We start from the raw sequence: 19,915 nt of genomic DNA, 5'->3' as shown, positions 1-19,915 counted from the left end.
GTTTGGGCTGGCATTTAGTTGGGAACATATGCTGTGTACACTGCACTACATTTGCAGGTGGGGCAAATGATTCACCATAGAGCAAAAGGCATTGTCTGTTGACAGCGACAGAAGTGACGTTCTACATACAAGCCATGCTAAACACTACATTAGACATTGTGGTTGCTCACAGCACATTGCCTTTGTGCAGTCATTCACATGTGTCACACACTGTTGCTATTCTGCATGGAGATTGTGTATTGCATGGAGATTGTATTCTGTATGGAGACTATGTATTGCTCTTGTATTTGTCTACATATGGATATTCACACTACACTGAGAGGATGCTGGACTTCAGCCACTGAGTGGATCATTGAAAAGAAGATCAAGAAATATTTGCTGCAACAAAGGTTCGTGGATGGAGACCCAGAACTGGTGTGAAAGGGATGGCAAGGAGGAAAGATAAAGAGAACCCCAAGACTGCTTTGGTGGAGTGGGGGTAACCCTGAGGTCTGTATTAGGATCCTGAAAGGGTTTTGGAAATCCTATCGTGATGCGTGGCTTTGGAAAGGCATGATCCCACGGCTGCAGGAGAATCCCTGGCAGAAAGGGAGGCGGTGGTGGCACATGCGGCGTGTTTCTGCCGAGAGCTTGATAAGAGCCGCACAAGTGCATGTGTCTTGCAGAAGAGGCTCCCCTGGGGGCAACGTGGGGGGAGAGAGGAGGCACTGAAAGGCCCAGGAAGAAGCAGGGAGGCATGTAATCTCTCATGTACAGCAGCAAAGGGGGTTGCTGCCAGTCATCCACACGCCAGCCCAGAGCATCTTGGAAGTGCTTCAGAAAGACCGACGCAGAAGGGGAAAGAGAGAGAGAGAGAGACAGGGGCTGACACTGAAACCAACAGCTCTTTCCAGTGTGCCCATAAATTAAGGTGGAAATTGCGGCCCTTGGCCCATGCGCCTGCCAGTTGAAAAAGGAATGCTGCTCTGGATGCATGCAAAGGCAGGCCAAACAGAGAGCAGTCCTTGTGTGTGCGTATTGGGGATAGAAAGAACATGAACATATTTGGAAAACAGTCAAAAATGGGTCTCTCAAATGTCAAGAAATCTTGAAAAGGAGAAGCCTGGATAGATGAGAATTTTTGCAGTTTGGGATTTATTCTATACAAAATTCACACGTGGTTGGTTAGCACAGAAAATGGCACATTTGCAGCCAAAAACAGCATATGTGCACAAAAATATTATTTTCTGCACATAAAACGCTATAGATCCGAACTTATTCTGTGCAAAAATAGCACATGATTGTTTCCCATAGAAAATAGCATCGCTTGCCTTTCCATCCAGAAATAAATGCTGTTTCCTATGCAGAAACACCATATGTGAAGTTTGTGCAGAATAGGTCCTGATTCTTGTCATCACTGAGACGATACATCACAGCATGGAAAAGGTAGTGATTTTTGAACTGCAGCCATGCTAGGCCATGAGTCTCCAGCAGCCTCCTCCCAGAGGGAGCCAGACCTGACTATTCATTTATTACTGTTTATCTCATATATATATATATAGTTTATACCCTATATATTTCCCTGGAAGGGAACTCAAGGTGGCAAAACACACAAAACCAGCAATACTGAAAGCAATCTTAAACCCGCGCCTGCAGCCTGTGGGCTTCTGGGATCCAGTCGAGGGGCGAATCCAGCCATCTGTTCCAGACTGGAGTCAAACATTTCTCTTTGCAACCTGATGGAACAGACTGTGTGCCTGGGCCAACTTTGCACTGGAGGAGAGACAGGCAAAGGCAAGGTTTTGCTCTGCAGGCTTCCTTTACTGACGATCATTGTCACAACAAAGAGTTACCCGTTCTGGCAGGATTCAGAGAGCATCTGTGGATGGCGTGAGTTGTGCGAAAGCGGATGTCACCACTACTTAAGCACACCTTCCTGTGTCTCCAAAACTGGAGAGATACAGCATCATCCAGTCTTAGAGCTGGAAGGGGCCACAAGGGCCATCTAATCCAACCCCCTGCCATTCAGGAAGACACAACGAAAGGGCTCCCAAGAGAACCATCTCCAAAGTGGGAGATGTTGGATGGGGAGATATCCCAGATGGGAACTCTTTTGTGGCTCACTGCACACCCAATAGAACAACCTGTTCACAATAATGGAAGTGTGTGTGTGTGTCTGTCTGTCTGTCTGTCTGTGTCTGTGTCTGGACATCCTAAACCTGCAGCCACCCTTGTAAGAGCCACAAATGTCAGAAACTTCCCAAAGGGCCCAAACCGTCCAAGGAATCCATGGTGGCAAATGTCAGGGACATCAAGCATGAGCTCTCCTCTCCCATTTTCCATGAAAGGCAGAAGAGTCCCCTTTCAGTAGATCGGAAGGCCTTGGTGAGAAACACACACACACAAACACACACAAACATACACAAACACCACTGCAATCCCAGACCTATGCCCCCCTCAACACTGCAAGGTCTTGTCCAATTACAGCCAACAACACTGGAGAGAAGCGTCCTCCAGATTGGTAGCAGCCACACGGGGGTTTTGCAATTAAGCAGGACATCCAAACAAGGCCTTTGCTTGTGCACCGAAAGGTCAGGGGCGGCAGATGCCTGTTTTGCAGCTAATTGTAAGAGGTACAGAAGCAATTACGGCAATGCTACCAGGCACAGGGATGCTCTGGACAGAGACGCGTGTGCAGAGATGCAATGGCCTCAAGTCTACAGGATGTGTTGCAATGAGTGCTCCTGGGTTTTGTTTAGGGGGCTCCAGGGAAATTGAGGAGAAATCCGCCTGGTGAAGAAGAGTAGAAGGGGCATGCTCACCTCAGAACCCGACTCTCATATCTTGTGGCCTCCCATCACCAAAAGGAAAAAGCTCTCTTTCTTGACTAAGGCTGGTAGCCTCCGTGAGCTCTATGGCAAGGATGGAGAAGACTGGGTTGCCCCAGTGGTAGGGATGCAAACAAGTCCCTCAAATAGTTGGGGAGAATGGGTTCAGCACAACATGGCTGTTGTGCTTCCTTATGGCAACCCTTTAAACAGAGGCTGGATGGCTATCTGTCGGAGATGCTTTAGTTGAGAGTTCCTGCATGACAGAATGGGGTTGGGCTGGATGGCCCTTCTTGGAGTCTCTTCCAACTCTAGGATTCTAAGGCAGACCTACAATGGGGTTTCTTGGGAAGATTTGGTCAGACATGACTTGCCACTCTGTCCTGCCTCGGAGGCTGAGAGAGTGGGACTTGCCCAGTGGCTTTTTTCCATGGCTGAGTAGGGAGTCAAACCTTGGTCTTCCGGAGTCCTAAAATTTAAATCACTACACTGCATCAGTCCTTATTGTGGGGCTAGGTGGAGTGAGGTTGGAAAAATTTAATCCAACCCCTAGAAAAGACCGGAAACAGCAAGCCAGACAGTGATCCATTTCTCTGTAATTGCTATGACATCTTTCAGGTCCACCGGTGAACTTCTCTTTACCCTCAAACAAGTCCCTTCTTCTGATGTTCAACCAAAACCTACCCTCTTGTACCTTGAAGACCTCTCTCTTGTGGCAAGGCGTTCCACCCATTAAATGAGGCATTGCTAGGAGGGTTCAGCTCAGTGAATATGGTCACCACAGTGTTCCTTGCCAGCCTCGCTACTTGTGTATGGTAAGCCGGCCATGAGTGTGCGTCTGTGCATGCATGCGCAGACACGCATAGACACTTGCCTTCCCTTTCTCCATCCCTTTAGGCCTCCTCAGTGCATACGGCTGCCTTTGTTTGCGCGGACGCAAATCTCGCAGACTCGGTGGTGCTTACAAATGAGAACGGCTCTTGGCTGCATGCGCTTTGCTTCCAGCGCCATCCCACTTGCTCTCCTTGGCACACGCACAACAACGCTAGCCGAGGGGGCTGTGTAACGCCAGAGGGGGGCCTTGTTCAAATCTGCCTCTGACTCCAAGCTGACAATAGGGACAATCTGTGCTCCCAGAAGCCTCCGCTTCTGCGCCTCGAAATGGTCCAACGGAAAACAAGAAAGAGAGAATTCAAGTCAAGAGTGCTGTTGGTTCACTCTGGTACTTGCCTGCAAAGAACAATTAGGTATGCCTGTTTTGTGCCAAGGGGCCGAAATGCCCTCAAAGCACCAGATCCCACCTGATCTTGGAAGCTAAGCAGGGTCAGCCCTAGTTAGTCCTTGGATGGGATGCCACCAAGAAATCCCAGGTACTGGAGACTCTGTTTCAGAGGAAGGAACTGGCAAAGCTACCTCTGAAAATTCCTTGCGAAGACAACCCTATGAAGTCCATGGGGCTGCTGTAAGCCTGAGAAGCAGCTGTAAGGAACAGATGTTTTTTATGTCAAGGAGACCAGGACAATGTAAGAAAGTTTGCAGTAGAGTATTTTTGGACTATGCCTCCCAGAATGCCCCGCTCTCCATGCTGCCTGGGAGATCTGGAGTTTGGGGGATCCGGAGTCTGCTAGTTTGGGGATGTATATACACTCCAGCTGTCTAGCAGAGAATTCTAATTACTGCAGAAACAGAGAAGCTTTTAAGAGAAATCCTGAAATTATGCTGAATATTTTAGCATTTCAGAACTGGGCAGTGATTGGATTTATTTATGTTTAATGGAACCAGTTGGCACCGCTCGCCATGCACCGAAATGGTAGAAAGGCAGAAATGTAGAAAGAGGAACGAGTGTTTGCTCCCGGCAATCCGCCCTTTTCCCTCCCCTTGTTCCACAATCCCCTTCTAAGGCTGCCATTAATTAGAGGCCGGTAATTAACTCTCTGGTTGGAGAAGTGTCACGCCAAAGAGTCCCATTAAGGTGGCAGATCTGCAGATGCCACAAAAAAAAAAGGGGGGGGAGGTGGATGTCTTACAGGAAAGTAAGCAACCTTCAGGCTGCCCTTGAGTCCTCCTCCTTTGTCTGGACCAGGCAACAATGCAAGAAATGTAAGAGTACTCCACCCCAAATGGACAATTTTGTTATACGCAAATCTTCACAGGCATCAAGTCAACTTTGACTTATGGCGACTCTATGAATGAGAGACCTCCAAGTCCTCTTATCCTCAGCCATTTTGGCTTCTTTGAGTAAGTCCTTCCACCTGGAATACAGTCTTCCTCTCTTCCTATTATCTCTTTCTACCTTTCCAAGCCTTTTAAGCAAATCCCTAAAGAAGCAGAACTCTTCTCCAAAACTACATTTCACATGAACTGATGTTCTTCCTATCTGCTTTCTTCACCGTCTGGCTTTCGCAACCATACACAGAAATAACGATGGTACAGACCATCCTAGTTTTAGTATTCAATGATATTTACATTTCAGGACTTTGATTTAGTTCCTTCATAGCTGCCCTTCCAAGTCCTAAGTCTTCTTCTGATTTCCTGACTGCAGTCTCTATTCTGATTAATGACTGAGCCAAGGTTGGCCAAGGGGCCATATGATAGATAGATAGATAGATAGATAGATAGATGATAGATAGATAGATAGTGACCCCCAAGGGACCACACACACACACACACACACACACACACACACACACACACGGCTACCTTGTACTTCATATATATCATAGGTAGCCATGTGGGGCCAGTGAGATTATGTATAAACCTTGGGTACTTGGGTAGAGAGTTGTGAGTTACTTTTTTAAAAAATTAATAAATGTTACGTGCTTACTGCATTTCATGTTATTGTCTTTTATGTACCTTATGGTAAAAATTGGGTTCATGTCAAGGGTTTCAATGTGGGATGGCTACAGATTTTGTAGCTTTCTTTTTCTGGGGGGAAAAAGATCTGGGGAGGAAAACAGGGAAGATATAGGAAAGCTGTTCATGAGCCAACGCATGGCGTAGGGAAAGAGAAGTCCTTTCCCCTTTCATGAAACAACAGAGTGGGAAGGGACCCAAGGCCCACCTGGCAAACTTGCCTTCTTTGGGGGTCTTCAAACTGAGGTTGGAGGGCTTTAGCTGTGGGTTCTTGTACCAGGAGCAGGTTGAACTATATGGCCCCTTGGGGTCCCTTCCAACTCTGTCCTTCTGTGACTGATGGTAGGTGAGCTTCTGTACCTTGCCGTCCCTTTCAGTTTTTGGAAGAGAGCAGATTGCTCCAAAGACATATCCGAGGGGGCCCTGGCTTAGCGCTCTCTTCCGCTCTGGGTCTTAGAAATGAATGTTTGCTAGAGGAGGGGAAAGGTGAGAGGCCTGGGGAAAAGCAACCTGTTCGGTGAAAGCGTTTGATGCGATTAATTAATTCGCCGCTGTCTCCTTTCCAAGATCCATTTAACTATTGGCCGAGAGCTGAGAGGACATTTGTCGAGCCCAGAATGATCTCTGCAAAAAGGAAAGTTGGGGAGTGGGGAGGGGGTGGGGGGAAGCCATCTTGACAAGGGCCGCAATTGGGGAGGTCTGCTGCACAGCTTCGTAATAATTAAGAATCACTTCCTTCCAAATTAGATCCCGGCACGAAGAGGACTGTCTGGAAATGGGATCAATACAGTGAATTAAACCCTTCGGGGCTTTGGGGGGGGGGGGGAAAGAGAAGAAACCAAAGAAAAATTTGTTCTGGAGAAGTGTGGATGATACAGAAATGTGAGCTGGGGGAAATGAAGGGGAGACCACTCCGTCTTCCCCAATCTCTCCAGAGGTGTCTGACTGCAACTCCCACCATCCCCAGCCTCCTGGAGGGGGGCTAGGTTTGGGAAGAAAGCTGGGCTAGGATGAAAATGGTGGACAAATGGAAGCAGTTTCAAGCTAAAACCCCACACACGCACAGTCCCCGGCACCTGGGAATGTAACTTGTGAGCAAAAGGATGGCAAAGGTGTCCAGGTTTCTGGCCACCAAAGGTCTCTGGGGTTTTGCTCCAGTTGTGCGTAGGGTTGCCGCTCCAGGACCATCCCATGCCTCGAGGTTTCCAGGCCAAGACCTGAGATCCAGGGCCAGCCCCTGGCAATGACCTTCAAGGTTGTGAGCATTAAATCCCAGATGGAGCCCAAATAAGTCATTTTTCCTCTGCAGCCTGTTCCCTTCCCACATTCATGGGGCATTTCCATTTACTTATGGCATTTTCCATTCTGGATTGGTTTCCCTAAAGCTTCATTTCCTTTTCCTTTTCCTTCCTTGCTTTTCCTTTTTTGCAGCTGAGAGGCCTTTTTTTAAAAAAATGCTCAGGTTTTTACATTTTTGAAACTTTATCTTTTGCTGTTTTGAAAGACTTATCGAACGCTGAATATCGAAACACTTTTTGCCTCTTGGTTGCAGCGCTGCTCTCAGTGTGATTTGCTGCTGTGCTCTTATCTGTTTTATTGATGTCTATTGAATAGCAGCTCTTCCTGATCAGGCTTATTGACTGCATCCGTTTTACATAAGCTTCTCCAAGGGACCCTGAGGGTGCAATGGAAAAGACGTGAGGTTAAAAATACCTAAGATAAAGAAAGAAAGCCTGGGAACCAGGACGGACGGACGGACGGATGTTGTGGCCATCTGCTTTAATGGCAATGAAGGCAAGCCACTTAATAAAACAGCACCAATTAAAAGCAAGTTACTGCTCCAGTATTGACTGCTCTGCTCAGGGGCTGCAGCTGGAATTCACCATTGCCAAGCTGTGGCCAAACTGGAGGCCGCTCTCAGCCCACAACCAGGTTGTGCATTAATTGTGCAACATTAATTACACCTTTGCATACAAGGACGAATAATTTCCCCCACTGTGGGAGAAAATGAATACTCCTCTGCAGAATCCTCCTAGTAGTCGAACATCCTGAAGTGTTGTAGAGGAATTGTTCTGCATTGAGGAAGGGAAAGAAATGTGTGTGGTGTGGGGGGTTTGTTTGTGCAAAAAAAACCAAAACCTTTTCTGCACAGGAAATGGCTTTTTGCAAAGGAAATTTTTTTTTCTGCACAGAAAGCAGGAGGTATATCCCCAAAATGTTTTTTCTATGCAGAATAAGAACAACCAAGGGAAAAGTGTGCAAAGTTCTCACTCATCTGTCGTTTTTCCTGACAGCTGGGAATCCCAGTTTTCATCCAGGGAAAGGGTAAAGACAAATATTCTTTCCACCCTTCGCTCACAGTTACAAAAATTGCATATATCACCTTCTGAGGGAGTCTATTCTGCTACTGAACAGCTTTATAGCCTCAAGAAGGTCTTCCCAATGTTTGGAATCACTCTTCTTGTCATTTGAATCCATTGGTTCTTGCTCTAGTCTCTGGAGCAGAGGCCAAAAGGACCACTTTCTCTAATTCCTGTCTCCCTTACAGGTTATCCCTTCCACTTGCAGGAGAGTTTGGCAGAAGCTATAGGAATAAACCCATGCTTAAATAGTCCCCTGGTCTCTCCCCAGGGCCAGGCTCCGGCCTGAGAGACGCAGCCTCCCTCTTTATGCTTTTCACGGAGGACCTGTCCTCCCAATTCAGGCCAGGCGCTTCTGCCAGAAGGGAGCCTGACTTGCAGCCAAGGCCAGGAATGGCCCAGAAAGCAAAGATGGACGTCCAGTGCAGCCTGAGAGGAAGCCTTTGGCCAGCCACTGCCATCCATCAATGTGCCAAGGAGCCTGCTAACAAAAGAGCCCCTGTCAACCCTCTTCCAAGGGGTCATTTCAGAGAAGGAGGCAGCTACCCTCACCCCACCGTTTGCTGAAAACTAGAGTTTGGAAAAGTGTTTATATATATATTTCTCGACTGCAAACTCCAGAAACCAATGCAACCTGTTTAGCTTATGGTCTACTAAGACCCCGAGATCCTTTCCACATGGACTGCTTTCAAGCTAGGTGTCAAATAGACCCATCTCTCCATCTATATTTTGTTGTCTTCCAAGAGACAAACTACTATCCTCAGAGTACTGTGGGGGGAATGGGTCTTGGAGAGAGCAGGGACCCATACGGAGGCACAACAGTAACACCAAGGGCAAAGGAACTTTGGCAGTCCACTTACACCAGAGGCTGAGATGCAAAAGAGAAGCTCAGACGGATTGAGGGGTCAGATGGAGCAACACCAGGCAGTTTCTTTCTCCAGGGTCAATGGTGAACCCATCTTGGTACCTTTCTTGGGGTGACCAAGCTTTGGATCCCTGATTTCTATGAAACCATCAGTCGCGAATGATACTTAATTGTTCAGATAGGGCTGTAGACCAGACTCTTATCAGTTCTGGTCATAGGTATGAGATTTAAAGCAGGATCAAACTACATCATGTGAAAGAGACCAAGGCTCTTCTTCTTCCACTTTACAACCTCCATCTTGGGAGTGAGTCCTCCTCTGCTGACCCTCAGAGCCAAAACATCCAGCTACGTTTTGTACATTTCTTCCCTCCTCAATCCTCTACTTTTTGTGTGTATGTGCTTCACCCAACTGGATGAAGGGTTCTGGAGAGCTTGAAATCTTACACATTTTTGTGCCATCTGGACTGGCCATAAAGAATGTCTTACCCATCTCTGAATAAAGACCAGCACATTTGCAAGAAATGAAGGGTGATATAGAAATGTTCAGAAGCATTATCCTTTCTCCCTGAAGCAATTACTGCTATTTAAAGGGCCGAAGAGGAGCCCTCTTGAACCCAACCATTTGCCCCATGGTGCTTGTTCCCTCCAACTGCTTAAAGCGCTTCCTCACCCCACCTTTGGCAACCTCAAGACAGTTTGGATTTTTCTTTTGTACTGGACCCATTTAACCAGCATTGGAAAGCTTTTAAAAGCAAGTTTCTAGTCCTCAAGATTGCAATGGTCAGTTCTGAAGTCTACATGTGGGCATGTGACACTTGGTGATGTGTCATAGGTGTAGTAGGATGGGGAAGAATCTGTAGGGGATGGGGAGACAGGATTTGGGGAGATGTGCCCATTTCCTCACGCGTCTTCATTCCTAGTGGATGTGGAATGAATTATGAACAGTTGGACAGGAAAGAGCAAACACCACCCCCTTTGGGTTTCCAGATTGGGCATACTGTACTTTTTTTCAGATACTTAATATTTGGAAATATGTGTTTTCAAAGACATAAGCAAATAAGCAAGAGACGCAACCACAAAAACCTCTTTGTTTCCTTTGCTGCAACCCTTTCCACCTTCCCTCTTGAAAGACACACAAACCCAGAGACACACAATGCCATCAGCGCACAGCACTTTGGAATGATCCATATGCAGAGTGAAAAAAAGGGCCAGCCTAGATTCCAGAGGAGATTGTACAATAACCAGCAAGATGGAGTCCTGAGCCACGTTTGCAAAAGGTGAGCTCAAGACGGGTTTCAGTGCAACTCCCGAACCAAGGCAGGGAGCTGTTCCTGGTTCAAGGCAGGGATCCCTTTCCAGGCATCTCTCCCTCTTTAAGGCCAGGGATTAAAGCCCAACTATTGATAAGGATGGAGGGAGGGAGGCTGGGGTGTGGTCAAGTCAATGAAAGCGGGGGGGGGGGGGGGAAGTGAGACCTGTGAAGGGAAAGGGAAGGGAAAGAAGCCCTTTGGCTGCATTTGCAGACCCAGCTGGCAAATCAGGGCTTTGGCAAAGGAAGCGAACGCCTGTTAAGAGGAGGTGACAGGTGCGGATGAGACCTGATTCACTCATTAGGAAAAGGAGAAGAAAACCAAGATGCAAAGGGCCCAGAGGAGGCCAATTACAAAGGCCACACTGGAGGCCTGAACCTCTGCCCCAAACCCCACATCTCTGGGGGAATCTGGCCAGAAAACACCAGCCCCGGCATCTGGACTCTGCAATTCATTTTTATTGTTTTTAGTGGAATTGCCCTAAAAATAAAGAGATGGTATATGGGATGATGTTTAGTTGCTCCCAGCAAGGAGGGAAGGACATCTCCTGCTAAAACCCATAATATATATATGTGTGTGTGTTTGTGTCTGCCCCAAATAAAAGAGAAAGAGAGAGAATGAGAATGACCACAATCTCAGAGCTATCCTCTCCACATCACCCATCATTATGCTTGGCACATTTCTCCCTCCCACAACACATTTACAACAGGGATATGTTTCTTTTCTCAAGGTGTTGCATTCCATGCATTCTCCTGTCCCAGAAACATCATTCCACACTGGTCACCACAGCCAATGGACAACCTTTGGGCTGAAACAGACCATGCATTCTCCAAGATCCTAGCCAAGGGGAGCAGCATCCTTTTTCACAGGTCTCTCTGTCCACCCCAAACCTCAGCTTCAGATAGGTACATCCAAAGAAGGCTCCAGTTTTAAAACAACAACAACTGTTGGCAATTCCAAATCAATGCCCAGACCTGAGGGATTGGTTTGGCATGCAAGTCCCTAGGGTATTGGATTTGGTGGGCAAGACTCACCAGGCGATTGCACGTCCTTTTAATTCCCTTCTAAAACCCAGAGTAGATTCATCATCCCATTGATGCTGGAGCTCCCAGCCTCCAAGGCTGTCCTCTAAACAGATGTGAACAGAAGTGTGGCACAAGGAGGTGTGCTTGCACCAGTGCCAGGATGGGAGGTTTTGGCTGAACACTAGGAGAAATGCTTTCACACTAAGAGCAGTGTTAAAATGTTTACATCGTAACCAAACAGGTATTTCAAAGCACATCTTTCAGTATATGGGGATGCACACACACACACCCCACACCCAAAATATGCTGAAAATTGGGTCACTCTTTACAATCCCCAGCTCTTCCATGCCAACTCTCCACTGGAAAAGCTCAAGTCGCTTCAGATTTAGGTGGGTGTGGCAGCCATAGAGAGCCTGCAAAGGCAATAATAGCGATCTTTCACCCAAAGGATGCCATTCTTCTCCAACTTGCTACATTTTCCACCAGCCTCTCCCTCATTGTGCCTCAAATGCATGCTTCCGAGCTAGCAGTGAACAACACACCTTTCTCCGAACCAAAGGGGGGCAAAGGACAGAGACAGAGATAGAGAGAGCACTCCAAGCCACTCCGTTTTGGTACAACTGGGGGGTAAAAAACCGAAACATCTGACAAACCTTGCCTCCACATGGCATGACTTCAGCCCAACTCTTGGTGCTTTCCAGAAAGGAGCAAACCATTTGTGATCAGCATCTTCAGTCCGCGGCCAAAGCAATCCTCATCGCAATCTCCTGCGCTGTTCAGTCTCAGAGGCTGCAGCTCCCTCCCAACCAGCATCACCACCGACATGCAAGACAATTCCATTTTATCTCCACACCACCATAAACAGGATTCCCAACCACAATTCAATGCTTGTGTTGGTTTTATTGTTTCCTGAAAAGCCAAAAAGCAACCCAAAGAAACCAATGCTTTCAAGCTTCCCCAGAGTGACATGGGAGGAAAAGCCTCCACATTGAAACCATCAATCGGTGCAATTAAACAGACCGCCGCTGGATCTGGATGGGCCCAAGAGCCAACGGCCGCCAGGATCGATCGTCTCTCTCTGCCACAACAACAACAGCAATAATAACAACAAGGCACCCTGTGCCGGGGCCCCTTCTTACCTCTCATTGTCCACGTTCTTGAAGCCAGGTAGAATGTGCCGGAAGCTGCCGTTCCTGTCAAGCTTGGGCTGGCTCTTTGTCCTTTTGATGGAGCCCTTAAGCCGGCGGCTGAGGAATCCCTGTGGGGCGCAAGAGGGAGAGCGCAGTTACGGAGACAGCCCTGCACACACAGACACACAGCGACACAACCGCCCTCTCGCCTCGCTCTGCCTCTCTATCTGACACCCACCACACAGGGGCCTTTGCGTGGCCGGCAGGCGAAGGCTCCTTCTGCCACGCCAACGGCGGTGGACGTTCACTGCCTCTCTGTGGGCTACGGCACAAAGATCTCATCCAGCATCTGCTCAGAGGGCCGGAGAGCGGCGCCGTTGCCGTTGTCGTCGTGGTGCAAGACTCCCCTAAGCCTCTGTTACCGTGGCAACCACCCGCTTGCATTTCTTCCCCCCAAAAAATCCCACCCAACCAGCATCGCCAACAATATATACGAATACTGCATATCCCTGGCACATTGCAAGAGCCAGATGCGGGAGGAAGGGTCACTGTGCTCTGGCCCAGCAGCAGTGCAAAGGTTAACCCCCTTGCTAACCTTTCCCCGTGTATATATCCCTTTGTGCACCTTGAAGCAATCCCACGTGCGACCAGAGACCAACATGTGCACATTTGAACAGGGCTCATCTGCACCTGAAACCTGAAACCACTTTCGTCCCTAAGCAATTTGCATCAGGCACCAAAACATGAGGTGAAGCAACTATTGCAGGGGATGCATAAACCATTCGTTTTGGAAAGGAAGGGCCGGATTTGCAGCAATGTTCATGGCATCTTACAGATGGAATACATCTGCAAAACTGTGTCTCTTCCTCCTTGGCCAACTCCACTTTCCAATGAACCTCTGGGTACATCTCCTGGTCCCAAACTGGCATCGCACCTGAAGTGCATGGAATAGCATCCTCCTGCCTTGTTCCTTTCTTACCTTTGAGTTCTCTCTCTCATATATAGCATTAAAATACAGTACTTACATTGACCTGTTGATATGTCGACTCAGGTTTTTTGTGGTCATTTTTTAACCTAAATTCCTAGACTTATACATGAGTATATACAGTAGCTTCTGATCAAAATTAATCTGCAGTGCCATTCGCGCCCATCCTTGGGGAATATGGACCAATATGTCAGTTTCACTGTCTCATCAGAATTTTTTTTTTGACCCACTGAGGGTTCGTAGTTGTTGGGATCGTGGCCATTGGACGCGCGTTGGGGCCGTTCCCCACCCCCAACCAAACACCCACCATAAAAATTAAGTGGGTTTCAAACAAGCCAGTGATTCTCTTGAGGATCATGGCTCAATGCTGAGAAGGGTTTTAGGAAGTGCTCTAGAGAGAGAGAGGAGGCCAAACTCCAGAGATCCCACCTCTTGTAGCAGATCTCCAAGAGGACGCAACATTTGGCTTCTTCCCCGTGTCTCTACCTGCCTTCCTCCACGGAGGTAATTACACCTTCCTTATCTCCATGGCTACAGAGTACCTTTGGAAATTATACGCCAGCATTGTGGAGACGCCTGAGAAAAAAATCCAGGAAAGGGGGAAATGTCACTAAAGAGAGAAAGAGACACAGAGGTCCTTGATCTTCGTCACATGCCCTTTAGCCAAACAATTAGACATTTTGCCAGGTCAGAGTCACATTTTCCCCTAGCGCCCACCTTCTCTGCGTCTTTAATGGCTGCAAACAGGTAGCAACCCAACAGGTGAAACCCTCCTTCCTCATCGCAACCTGTCTTCTGAGAGTTTCTTAGCAGAATCAATGATGGCACTGAGAGCAAAGCAGAATCTCTTTTGGGGGACTCCAGGGGAATGTGTGACCCTTTAGATGCTGATCGACAACAACTCCCATAATCCCCAATCCTAGCTTCAGGTTTAGTAGGGCAGAGAATCTGCTCTGGATCTCAGTGACCTTTGCCAAAAAAGTACCCATATTTGCTCTGAATCTGCAGAGAGAGACACAACAGCCCTCCCTTCAGAAAGCCATGCCTCTTCAAGACGCTTGCAGTACAATTCTGCACAAAGCCTGGCTTGCCTTTTCCAAAATGCAAAGGGCTAAAAATGCATATGGCTGGAAAATATGCACAGCCACGGTGTTGGTGCTTGGGGAACTATCTTAATTAGGAAAAGTGTACATAAGTCTCTACACAATGGGAAAAAACCCCACACTCTCTCCCAGGCTGGTATGGGAAATGGGAGGGCAGATGGGGCTCAGAAATGCCCCAAGACTGAGAAGAAGAGAGTTCTGCCTATCCCTATTAGAGCTAGTGTGGCATTGTGTTTTGTGTTTTGGAGTACAGTGCTGAAGACCAGGGTTCGAATCCCTGCTTGAGTTAACAGTGTGATTGCGGCAGCTAAAAAGGCCAATGCAACACTAGGCTGCACCGATAGAAGTCTAGTGTCTAGATCAAGGGAAGTCATAGTGCCACTCTATTCTGCTCTGGTCAGGATCACCTGGAATAATACTGTGTCCGATTCTGGGCACCACAATTCAAAAAGGACATTGAGCATGTCCAAAGAAGGGCCACCAAAATGGTGAAGGGCCTGGAAACCATGCAGCCCTACGAGGAGAGACTTAGGGAGCTGGGCATGTTTAGCCTGGAGAAGAGAAGGTTAAGGGGTAATATGATAGCCCTGTTTAAATATTGTAAGGTGAGTCATATTGAGAATGGAGCATACTCCAGAGAATAGGACACAATGGAGCAATGGATGCAAAGTACAGGAAAAGAGATTCCACCTCAACATTAGGAAGACAAACAGAAAGAGCTGTTTGACTGTGGAAGATGCTCCCTTGGAAAGTGGCAGAGTCTCCTTCTTTGGAGGTCTTTAAACAGAGGCTGGATGGCCATCTCATGGGGATGCTTTGATTGAGCGTTCCTGCATGGCAGAATGAGGCTGGACTGGCCCCACTCTCTCAGCCTTAGAGGAAGGCAAAGGCAACCCCCTTTGAACAAATCTTGCCAAGAAACCCCTGGCTCCTCCATAGGGTTACTGTAATTCGGAAACAACCTGAAGGCACATGGCAACACATTGTTGCTTCCCTGGCCTACCATAAGGAACTTGGGAATAGAAGGAGGGAAGAGCAGCCAAGTATCTCCTGCCATCCTTTGGCTCATGAAGCGTCATGCTTGGAAAGGGGGGATCCCTCTGTCGCACCTGTTCTCGGAGAATTCCAACCCAAATGTGACTTTTTACAAAATGCTTCTCTATTGATGGTGGTTTTTTTAATTTTTACACCCTTCAAGGACTGACTGGCAGAGACACAGCTGTTCTCCTACGCAGCAAGACTGATATTAGTCACGGCTGGGAAGTCTGGCGTTGCTTAATTCCCTAAGAGGCAGGCAGGCACCTACCTACCTTTCTGGCAAGGAGAGAGGCATGGCTGCCAATGGCAGTCACACACTTCCCTATCATCATCATCATCATCATCATCATCATCATCATCATCATCATCATCATCATCATCATCATCATCACCACCACCACCATCATCCCACTTTTGCCCCAGTCCAAGGCACAAGGTGGCTTATAAAGGCCAGGGCAGATTGTTGCTGTTGCTGTGCGCCTTCGATTCATTTGCGACTTCTGGTGACCCTAAGGCAAACCTATCACAAGGTTTTCTTGGCAAGAGTTGTTCTCACATCCATCCATGGCAATAAGGAATATGGTGGCTTCTGTGATTCTAACTTTTGTGCTCAGTTGTATAACTTTGCATTTTAGGATCTTCTCTAGTTCTTTCATGGTTGCCCTCCATACTTAACCTTCTTCTGATTTCCTGACTGCAATCCCCATTTCTATCCATGTTTGATCCCAGGTAGGAGAACTCTTTTGCTACTTCTATTTCTTCATTGGCTAAGTTGAACTTGTGAAGGTCCTCAGTGGTCATTCTTTTTGTTTTCTTTCTGTTCAACATTAAGCCTGCCTTTGCACTTTCTCCCTTGATTTTCCTTAGTAGTTGTTCCATGTCTGGGAGGTTTCCGGCTAGTATTCTGGTGTCGTCTGCGTAGCTCAGGTTGTTGCCATTCCTTCCTCCTATTTCCACTCCTCCTCCTTCTGTATCCAAGCCTGCTTTTCTTACAATATCTTCTGCATATAAGTTGAACAAGTCGGCTGATAAGATGCAGCCTTGTCTGACTCCTTTTCCAAATGCAGCCTTACAGGTTTTTAATAAAAAGCCATGCTTTGATGCTGGAAGCAGCGCAGTGTTGGAGCCAGATGGGCTTCCATAGGGAGGGTTTTCCACAACCAAGGCTGCCTTCTCTTCTTCACAGACCTCTCTCTCTAGTTTGGGCCATGCTTTTGTTGTGCGTTTTCAAGTTGTTTCCGACTTACGGCAACCTGAAGGCAAACCTATTTAAACCAGAACCTGTATCAATGATTGATATCTACATTTTGGGGCCTGTTTTATCACCCTTCCTTTGCAAGACATCAGACGATCCAGACACTTGAATCATTAACCAGTTTGTGTTATTTCCAAAATCAGCCTGATCAGTTTTGCGCCTAAGCATCCTCCTGTTTTCTGTAGGGAATGTGGGGAGATTTTATTCTCTGGCGGAGAGCACTAGATCCAAATCAGAGCGACGCTTTTGAAACCCAGACACAGGCAGGAGAGGGAAGGAAGACGGCGCCGTTGAGATTAAAGGAGATAATAATCGCCAGCTGACAGAAATTTATTCACACTCCTATAAATCTAAACTTCTGCAACACTCTCCTTCGAGCATCATCCTCTTTTCCGCTCGAGGACTTGCTGTCGGTGGTGAATCATTATGACTGCCCTGGTTTCCCCACCATCCTCATCTTTAAAGGGCGGACGTAACTTGCAGAGGGATGAACAAGAGGAAATTTGTGGGAGAAACGTTGGTGGAGATGTCCACTTCCGGTTCGAGGAGACTCTTTGCCCGGTCCTAGTTCAGAGGTAAATTGGAAAGGTAGACTCTTCTGCAACCTGGAGTTCCCATTCCACCATCTTGATTCCGAATTAGCCCTCAACAAACCTTTTGTTTGTTATTGTTTGTCGGTTATGTTTATTATATTTGTTATGTGATCAAGTCATATCATATGCAATCAAATATATATATATATATATACACGCACACACACACATGCACACACCTATAAACATTACCCTTATTTTCATCCTTTTTTCCAGTGGGACAGGGACAGGGAAATTAAACCAAATCAATATGTTGGGGTGAGTTGTGGAAGTGGTCAAAGTGACTTTGGGGTGGGTTGTGTTCCTTAAATTTAATTATGGGATGATAGAGGGGCTTTGAGGGTGTTATAGAAGCATGCGAACCCACAAAAAGCTGTATTTTCCCCACCTCTGAACCATAAAGAGCCCCAAAAGCCCTGGAGTGCTCTTCCAAAGTTTGAAATAATAGTAGATTTCCCAGAAACTTTTTAAAAAGAAAAGTGTACTTATCCAAATTTCTACCCAGAGCTTCTGGAATTAAGTGAGGCCTCGGGTCTCATCTTCTCCTGCAAAATCCATTCCTTGCTCTGCAGGGCTGTCTTTTTTGGTTTTCATTTTTTAATATATCCAGTCACTCCGACAATGTTTAATAAACGCGGCCTGTTTTCCTTTTAAAATTGTTTTATTTTAATCTGATAAGCAAAGTGTGCCGAGAAGCCTCTGTTTCTGACAATTGCATAACTATTGAGCCGTCTTCTCCGGGAGAAGCTGGAGGAAGATGGCACCGGAGCAACATATTATCTTCAGTAATTTAATTGCTGAGTCCCCGGGGAAAGACGCATGTTCACAACACATAACCAAAATGCGGGTATCGTTTGGGCAATCCATCAATCTCCGGTGCCCCTTTGGCTTCGCCTCCTCCTGCCCATCTTCCCTTCCGCATGCAAACATTTGCCTTTTCCCATCTGTGAGCAAAATGCATAGATTTTGTGGCAATCAAGGTTAGTCTTCTTCTCCTCTTTCCTCCCACCTCTTCTCTCGCCATCCCACGTTTTTATCCCCGCTTGTTAGGGACGGATTGAAGGCACGGTTCAGTTTTATGGACCTTATCTCCATTCTTAACCTTCTTACAATGCAAGGAAAAGTCAGGGAGACTCCATAGCTATTCTCTGATTATCTGCTAATAATTCTGATTTGCACTGATGTCTGATGGACTAATGGACTAATGTACGGTGCAAGCTGCTTTGGGATAAAAGCGGGATATAAAAAAATAAGGAACAGAATAAGTGGCCACTGGATCTGTTGCATTTGCCCACCTCTATTTACTGCCTTCTGGATGTTTATCACCCCATCAATCCTTATACCAACCATGTAAGGTAGGCCAAAATTATCATCACTGCAGATGAAGAAAGGGATGGAGGGAAGAAAAGGAAGCAAGGGTGGGCAAAATAGGGCCCTCCAAATGCTGCTGGGCTGCAAGACTCATCAGCCCCTAGCCAGCATAACCAATGGTTTAGGTCAAATGCATCTGAGGAAGTAGACTTAAGTCTAGGAAAGCTTATGCTGCCAATTTCTTTCTTTCAGCGAGTCTCAAAGGTGCAACAAGATCTCTCTACTCATTATCACTATTATTATTACATCTAAATGCATCTGAGGAAATCGACTGAAGTCTAGGAAAGCTGATGTTGCCAACTTCTTCCTTTCAGTGAGTCTCAAAGGTGCTGCAAGGCCTTACTATATACTGATCCTATACAGCTATGTCGTTGAACGCTACCACAAGGGTGTAGGATGATGGGAGCTGCAATCCAACCTGTGAAAGGCCACCCATTTCTTGCCCTCTACACAGTCTTGAATGTAGAGGCAAGGTGCAAATGGGATCTCAATGAGATCCAGGCTTGTTCTTTCCAAAAGCACCCAAGGGACAGAAGCAGCGTCTGGGTTTCAGACTAGAGATGGTGAGTTTGTATTGGAACAAATGAAAAACCAAACGGAGAAAGAGCCCATTGCTTTGGTTCAATCTTAATTCTTCTGCAAAAGGCATGACTGGAGAGGACTTGTGGGACTTCCTACTCACACTCCTTCATACAACGAGAGCTTTAAGTGTTACTTTCAAGAGAGTGCTTTGTTATAAAATGCTACTCCTTGCAAAACTATCTATCTATCTATCTATCTATCTATCTATCTATCTATCTATCTATCTATCTATCTATCATCTATCTATCTCACACACATGAAGAGGGTAAGTAATTTATTGCCATGAATTGCAAATCTATCTATCTATCTATCTATCTATCTATCTATCTATCTATCTTGCATGTTTGATAAAGGAGAAGGTAGGAAGCATATGGTTGAATGGATGGTGTAGCGAGTAGAGTAGAAATTAGCAAATGGAAGGTTAAAATTAAGAGAGGGATAAGTAAGTAGTAAAAGGTAAGCATAAGTGAAGGAGGAAGGAGTGGAAAGGGAGAGAGAAGTCGAGAAGATGGACAGAGAAGTAGGCAGCGTAGAGAGTGGAGAGAAAGAGAAGAGAAGGATGGAAAGAAGATAGAAGAAGTAGATGGATAAAAGGATTAAGGAATAATGGAGAGGTGTAGCAGTGTGAAGTGAATTAT

At 46.7% G+C, this 19,915-nt stretch overlaps 1 protein-coding gene across 2 annotated transcripts in view; it reads right to left on the bottom strand.

Moving 5' to 3' along the window:
• The window catches only part of LOC121936844 (DAB2 interacting protein), a 145,049-nt gene that overhangs the window by 72,375 nt on the left and 52,759 nt on the right, over positions 1–19,915 (bottom strand). For both annotated transcript variants that reach the window (XM_042479492.1, XM_042479488.1), the window contains exon 3: positions 12,360–12,478. In XM_042479492.1, coding sequence (XP_042335426.1) covers positions 12,360–12,478 — 119 coding nt within the window. The remainder of the gene's footprint in view (positions 1–12,359; positions 12,479–19,915) is intronic.

The sequence above is a fragment of the Sceloporus undulatus genome, chromosome 7, assembly GCF_019175285.1.
Source record: "Sceloporus undulatus isolate JIND9_A2432 ecotype Alabama chromosome 7, SceUnd_v1.1, whole genome shotgun sequence".
Taxonomy (NCBI): Eukaryota; Metazoa; Chordata; class Lepidosauria; order Squamata; family Phrynosomatidae; genus Sceloporus; species Sceloporus undulatus.
The sequence above is the reverse complement of the archived record's forward strand: the minus strand, read 5'-3'. Positions and strand labels throughout refer to the sequence as shown.